Source organism: Andrena cerasifolii, chromosome 10 (assembly GCF_050908995.1).
Source record: "Andrena cerasifolii isolate SP2316 chromosome 10, iyAndCera1_principal, whole genome shotgun sequence".
Lineage (NCBI taxonomy): Eukaryota > Metazoa > Arthropoda > Insecta > Hymenoptera > Andrenidae > Andrena > Andrena cerasifolii.
This window is the reverse complement of record NC_135127.1, coordinates 251,856-259,853: the sequence shown is the minus strand read 5'-3', so window position 1 is coordinate 259,853 and position 7,998 is coordinate 251,856. Positions and strand designations below refer to the sequence as shown.

Here is a 7,998-nt window from a genome sequence, read left to right as displayed (position 1 = left end):
ATTCGTTGGAGTTTATCGCCTCCTCGAATGTATTTGGTGTATTCGCATCAATGTAGTTTATATAGATAAAATGAGATATAGGATTTCCGAATCTATTTACTGGATTTTTCTTTCTTTCCGAGGTTTTTTTTTTGTCATTGGACTGTCTTTATTTTCATTTTCTTCATTATTCGAATCATTATTATTTTCATGATTGTTTACAGTATTATCAGAAGCAATTTCTTTATCTCTACTTGATTCGAAAATCGAAGTAGATGATAATTGATCAGTTTTATTTTCATATAACTCATTTTCATCATTTCTTTCTAAACAAATCAGTTGAGTATTATCTTCAACTACCTGTACATGTCTAGCGTTAATTACTCTACCATTGACTAAAACTCTATAACCGTTCTCAACATAACCTACTAATACACCTATTCGTGCTTTATCATCCCATTTGCTTTTTCTTAAAACTTCTGGAACTCTAACAAAGACTCGACTTCCATAAATTTTTAAATGATTTACATTTGGTTTTTTACCAAAAAATATTTCATAAGGAGTTTTATTTTCTGCTGCGTTCGCAATTGTACGGTTCTTTAAGTACGCTACTGTTTTCATGATTTCAGGCCAATAGCGTCTGTGAATTTTGGCTTCTCGCATTAAACATCTACCTATGTCCATTGCAGACCTGTTGTATCTCTCCGCTACTCCATTTAATTCATGCACGTAGGGTGGACATGGCAATAATTCAATTCCTTTAGATTTTACAAAATCATACATTTCGCGATTTAAGTATTCTTTACCATTATCGCATCGCAATTTCTTTACTCTTTTGGTGAATTTAGTTTCAACCAAATTTACAAATTCTTTGAAGCAACTCGAAGTTTCAGCTTTACTTTTAATGCAAAAAATTCTTGCACATTTACTATAATCATCGACAAATGTTAGGAAATATTTTTCTCCACCATAACCAGTTGTGCTTGTGGTCCATTCAAATCAGTATGAATTAATTCTAGAATTTCAGTAGTTTTTTATCTATTGTTTTCAAAAGGTACATTAGCCATTTTACTCTCTATACAATTTGCACATTTCATGTCAATGCTTTCGATATTTTCTGGTAATCCTTCTACTAATCTATTTTTTACTAACCTATATAAATATTGGAAGTTTATGTGACCAAGCGCTCTACGCCACTTTTCTTTTTTAGTCAATTTCATTGAATTTATATACATCTCTTTACAATCCTTTTCTAACATGAAACTTTGCATAGTGTACAGGTTATCTACTTGATTTGCAACAGCTAATAACTCTCTGTCCTGATTATAGATTTTTGCATTTCCTTGTTTTGCTATTATAGTACAATTTTTAGTTATCTTTGAAAAACTCAATAGATTTTGTCTAATGCCTGCAACATAATAAACATTTTTTAACTCGACGTGTTTCTGGCTGTAATAGTTATTGAAATAGATTTTTACCTTACCGATTTTTGTAGCTTTCAAAGTTTTGCCATCCGGCAATTTCACATCGACAGGAATTTTTAAATTTACATACTCATCGTAATACTTATCGCTTTTTATAATGTGGTCTGTACACCCACTATCCAATAACCAATTAATCTCATTCTGTTTTTCGCTATTTTCGGTACACCCCGTTACCTGATTTGCCCTCGGATTGCACACCTGTGTTGTCCACGACGCGGTGTTGTTTTGTTGATCAGCGGAAGATTCTCCTTTCTGAGGGCCTGAATTTCGTCCTCGCCCTCTGCCTCTGTAGACTCCTCCTCTGCTGTAGCCTCGCTGGTGACCTCGTTGACCGTGTGTAGGATGAGCCTCTGCCACGCCTGCTCTGTTGTTGTGGCCTCGTGCATTCATTTTTGTAATGTCCAGCTTTTCCGCAGTTGAAACATTGCCCCTTCGTTTGTGACGCAAAGGTACTGACATTGCTTTTATTTTGTGATTCTTCTTTAGTCATATTTTTTTCTTTAATTTTTTACTCTACGTAATCAACTGTTCTTTGATCTTCTGGGATGACATCTATGAAATCTCCGATGTAACTGTAGCTTGGTGGCAAAGCTCTGAGTAAATATCTCACCCTTTCGGTTTCATCCAGCTTTCCACCTGCTTCTTTGAAATCATTCGTACTTTTTTCAAATTCAGCGAAAAATTCTTCTACTGTATTGTAGTTTGTTAATTTTGTTTCTTCAATTTTCCCTCTGCATATTATTTGCAGGGCCGTAGACTTAATCTTATACATCGTATCGAATTTTGTTATCATCTACAAGGCTGTTGTGCATTCATTAACGTATTCTAATTGTTTATCAGAAATTGAGCTCATGATCATGATTCTAGCCTTCAGGTCCATTTTCTTCCAATCTGTTTCTCTGTTTCTATAAGCTTCAGTTATTTTACTGACTGCTGGCTCATTACATTCTTTGTATTCTAATAAAGTCATTAATCTTATTCTCCAACTGGAATAATTTACTCCATCAAAAATAGGCATCATGATATCTTCTATCTTCGCTTGTTTAGCCATGTTAGCTTCTTCAGTCCTTATATTTTCGAATATTGGAGTCTTGAGTACAATAGATTTCTTAAATTCTTATTCAATTTATCTTCTTTAGTTACAATTGTATTAATTTATTTAACTTATTCTCATCACACATCTGAACATGTGCTTAACTTAAAAAATTGTCACGTGCTCTGTACTAGCACGTTATCACGTGTTTCATTTGCCGACCTCAATCCGTTAACATCGCACAAATATTTTTTAATATATTACGAAATCTTCTGATTCTTCAGTAACTTACAATTTTATCTTCGTCTTAGAATATATATTTTTCAACTTGACTATTCTTCTTCACCCTTTCTTCAACTCTGTCTTGCGACGAATTCAGTGACCAAAACTTAAACCGGTTTACTTGTAAAACCAACAAATTAATTAACCAATTAATTAATCAACCACGCTCTGCTACCATGTAGGAATGGTTGTTGAATTACTGAACACAGAGTCACTAGTAGTAATAAAACAAAGTAAAATATATTAGAGCAAAAGCCTAATAGGCAATACGTTCGATATCGTTACAGTCTTGTGTATATGAATAGTCGCTCTCAACTAAATTCAGGTCGCTGTACAAATTCGCTGTCGAACAATAGATGGAGCGACAAGTATCAAGATTATAGTTACTTACTATATTACAACAGTAAGCTTTCGTCGGAATTGCAGCAAGTCAAAAATGCAGTCAGTAAGCTGGATGATCGAGTCAGGTTATTAGAAAACAATACGCAGTCAACTAACGCTGGGAGCGTGAGCACCCAGCTCTATGACATAATCAATGAGACTGAAGAATTGAAGAAAAAGGCCAAAACATTATTCTATTTGGCGTTGAAGAAGACCCTGAGCATTCCAGCTCCTCTACTCGGGCTAGTGAGCATGCAACGAATGGTAATCGTACGAAAGCTCATTCTATTTTGTCCAACATCACGCCGTTGAGTTCCGTTGACATCACTGTCCGCAGGATTGGACCCAAAGTTCTTAACAAATGCAGGCCTCTTAGAGTTACCCTCCCTACGTCAGAGGATGTAATTAAGATTTTCAAAAATAAAGGCAAATATTGCGGGGCAATCACATTTGCGCGAGATCGTACCTTGAATGAACGCAAACATCTTAATACTTTTAGGGAACAGTTAAAGTCTATTGATCCCGAGGGCACGTCCAACACGATTAAATATATTAATGGTATTCCACGTATTGTCAGTATAAAGCAAAAATCGGGAAACGTGCAAAGTACCCTTTAGTATACTTTCAAAATGTACGTGACCTGCGCACGAAGCTTAATGATTTATTACTATCTTTGTTAACTATTTCTCAGTGCTATGACATCATAATACTTGTCCAAACGTGGTTAACCGGGGATATTGGTACAGCTGAACTCAACCTTCATGGTTATAATGTTTATCGCAAAGATCGGAATCCTACCACTAGCCTACACCTCAGAGGAGGAGGTGTTTTAATTGCAGTAAGCAATAAGTAGGTCAGCTATGTTAGTCAATATTCCGGATACTATTGTTGAGGAAGTGATTGTTGTTGTGAAGTCTCAAGATCACCAGATACTAATGGGTGCGGTATATTTCGCGCCTAGCTCTTCTATTGCAAGTTACGAGGAGTATTCACATAATCTTCTCGAAGTTTTAAATACTTTACAGCCGAATGGTATTGTGTTAACTGGTGATTTCAATTTGCCGCATATTGAATGGACGAATCGTGCCGATATGCCTTTCTTATCACACGTCGGAGCGTCTACCAACGAGATTTCAGCTGCTACAGCGATCGCAGATGCCATTTCTCATCTTGGTCTTATTCAATACAATCAAGAAAGGAACTACCGTGGATCTTTACTCGATCTGGTTTTTACAGATCGTTATGAAATCTCTGTCACATGCGCAGAGGAAATACTCTTGAATGCCGACGTATATCATCCTGTTATCACATTTAGTATTAACTATAATGTAAAGTTTAATTGTCTATCTCATGATGAATATCGTTACAACTTTAGAAGAGGAGACTACGCAAGCATTAACTCATACTTGGGCGCGATTAACTGGGACTTATTTTGGATTTACTGTATTATCACGTCAACTACGCCATTTCTATGTGGATTCCATTGTTCAAAGCCAAAAGCTCCAAATTTCCGGTATGGTTCTTACATGAGCTTGAACTGCTAATAAGGCGCAAGAAGTCTGTGCACCGCAATTTCAAACTATCTAATATGCTAGAAGACTATCTGGCGTTCTCTCACCTGAGAAGAGCATGCAAGTCTCTTGCTGCCCGCTGCTACACTAAGTACATCAACAACACCGAGAACCTTATTACGCTCGACAGCAAGGCATTCTGGAAGTTTATTAAATCAAAAAATGGTGACCTCAACATGCCTGCTACAATGATGCTGAACGGGCGGACAGTTTCAGGAGAGTCCAATATAGCCAATTCCTTTGCGAACGTTTTTGCTTCGACTACCACGCTGCCGTTGCGTACTACACCTACTTCGTCTCAGTCTACTAACAATAGGCTCAAAATTAATGGCTCTTTATTTCCATGTACTGACATAGTCATTACCCAGGGTGAAATTTTCAACCTCATAAATGAATTACCTATCAACAAAGGGCCTGGTGAGGATGGTATACCGCCTCTGTTTTTTAAATCATGCACCTATGCTTTAACTCGGCCTCTTCGGCTGATATTTAACCATTCGCTTGTCTCAGGATGCTTTCCTGCTAGATTGAAGTACGGCCTAATTACGCCTATTCCGAAAAAAGGTTCGGCGGCAGACATGTCAAATTATAGGCCGATCACCATCCTTAATACCATCTCAAAATTTTCGAGCGTATTGTTGCAGACAGACTATCGGCTGCCTTTTGTAACCTAATAGTTGAGCAACAACATGGTTTTATGCCAAAACGGTCAACGGTCACCAATTTATGTGCGTTCACTCAGTTTGTTGCGAAGTCGCTCGAGGACTCTATTCAAGTTGATGTAGTGTATCTGGACTTTCATGAAGCCTTCGACTCGATTGATCATGGCATATTATGCAATAAACTTAGGGAACTAGGCATGAGCGATAATCTTCTACGCTGGATGAGCAGCTATTTGCACCGGCGCTTTTATTCAGTAAAAGTTGGCAGTTCGACTTCAACTAGTTTCTGCTCTACATCCGGGGTTCCACAAGGATCTCACCTCGGTCCACTGTTATTTTTACTTTTTGTTAACGACATCGCTAATGTTATTCTAAATGCCAAATTTTTACTCTACGCCGATGATATTAAATTATTTATAGCTGTTTCATCTTTGCATGATGCGCAGAACTTGCAGGCGGATTTGAGTCGCATTGAAAGCTGGTGTATAGGTAACAATTTAGGTCTTAACACCAGTAAGTGTTATGTCATGCGCTATTATCGTGGCTCTCGTCCACTTGTTGTTGATTACAGTCTTAGTAACTTAACTTTGCAATCGGTAGACACTATCGACGATTTAGGTGTCCGCTTCGATAGAAAATTAACCTTCTCTTCACACGTCTCATACGCTTGTGCCAAAGCATCAAGAGCTCCTTACTTTATTAAACGCGCAGCTTCCGATTTCAAGCGTATTTTCACGCTTAAAACATTGTATCAGACTATTGTACTACCGCATCTAACCTACTGTTCCGTAATATTCTATCCCTTATATGCGAAAAATTTCAGGCATCTAGAAAGGATTCATCATCTATTTCTACGTTTTGTTGCATTTAAAAGGGGTACTCCTATGAGCCGTGCTGAGCATGATTACGGGGCTATACGCGCTGAGCTTGGGTTGCTTAACATTTGTGATCATTTTAAGTTAGCTGACATCTGTTTTCTATACAACGTCTTAAATTGCCGAATCGATTGTAAGGATTTATTGGGGTCTATCAATTTGTGTGCGATGTCGCGTAACATACGTCGCAAGTTATATTTTCGGATAGGCTGCCCCAAGTATCATTACGGTGCGCGTGATCCCATTCATAAATGCTGCGAAACGGCGAACTCTTTCTTCTCTTGTTTAGACCTTTTTAATGGGTCGCCTCAACAACTCAAGGCGCAAGTTATTTCTGAGCTAGAGCGTAGAATACCATAGTGTTATTGTTATCTTTACCTTTGCGATTACTATTATTTTTGCTTTCTCTTTTTCTGAATCTGTGTATATATGTTTTTTGTCCGGTATACAGGCTAACTATAGCTGACTGTCTCTTACTTAGTTATAAGCTTCTTTGTGTCAAAAGGGTACGTCCCGTTAAATTAATAAATAAATAAACAATGAATTCATTTCACACTTATTCTTTCCACACATTATCCCATCGTCCACATATATCGCTATGTAAATCTGTATTTTGATTTCCATGTACGCGCACGGCTCTCGACTGCACAAAACCATGATTCAGTAGAAATGTCTTCAATTTCTTATTCCACTCCCTAGAGGCTTGTTTTAACCTGTACAAACCGTTTAGTAAATGGCACACTTTATCACCTCGCTAATAACCTATTGGTTGTTCCATGTAGATTTCTTCTCTCAAGTTGCCGCGTAGAAACGCCGTTTTGACATAAAATTGAAGAATTTCCAGATCCTTGACTGCTGCGATTGCTAACATGTTGCGGACTCAACTTTTCTTACCACTGGTGCGTAGGTATCGTGGTAATCTATGCCCTGCTGCTGCGAGCATCTTCTGGCCACCAAACGTGCCTTATATTTATCAATTTCTCCATTTGCCTTTAGTTTCCTTTCTTCCAATGCTCTGCGTCATCAGCTGTCAATGCCTCAGTTAAATTTCCTGGTTCCGTGTTGGCCATGAAGGTTTCAGCAATCACTATTTGTGCTTCTTCTTCATCAACATTGGTGTTGAGTCTCCTTCTACTCGGATGAGGCGCATTTTGATCTGTGGATTGGGCATCTTTGTTACTTGCCCCTCTTCGAATGGGGTACGGTGATCTTGGTATCGGTATTCGTGGATTTCTGTACTTTATATTTGTTGTCTCAGGTTCTGACTCGTCTTGGGTCTCAAAATCCCTCACAGATTCATCTTGTTCAACGTCTCGTTCTGGAGTTTCATTGGTCCTGTTCATTACTGGTTCTGTCACGATTTGTATGTTGGGCTTCTCTCTGAATTTCACATCTCGTCGAATCAGAACCTTTCTTGTTTTCCTGTTGTACACTTTGTATGCTTTATTTTCTTCACTATAACCAATCATGATGCACATGACTGAGTTGTACTCCCACTTTGTTCGTTGGTCTTTGGGCACATGGACGAAACAGTCGCTGCCAAAAACCTTAAGATGTTCCACCGATGGTTTCACGTCAAACCATATTTCAAATGGTGTTCTGCCTCCTAGTGTCTCCGATGATGTCCTGTTCTTCAAGTACACGGCTACATTTGCCGCCTCAGTCCAGAGATTGCGTGGTAGATTTTTTGCATGTAACATTGACTTGGCACATTCTATAACTATGCGATTC

At 38.1% G+C, this 7,998-nt stretch overlaps 1 protein-coding gene across 1 annotated transcript; it reads left to right on the top strand.

The window, feature by feature from the left end:
• The first annotated feature begins 2,962 nt into the window (after nt 1-2,962).
• Nucleotides 2,963-6,627, top strand: LOC143374166 (uncharacterized). Its single transcript, XM_076822096.1, has 7 exons — nt 2,963-3,011; nt 3,104-3,423; nt 3,851-3,997; nt 4,074-4,473; nt 4,653-5,156; nt 5,375-5,905; nt 6,557-6,627. The coding sequence occupies exons 1-7, from the start codon at nt 2,963-2,965 to the stop codon at nt 6,625-6,627; spliced, it is 2,022 nt and encodes a 673-aa protein (XP_076678211.1).
• Nucleotides 6,628-7,998: the final 1,371 nt, after the last annotated feature.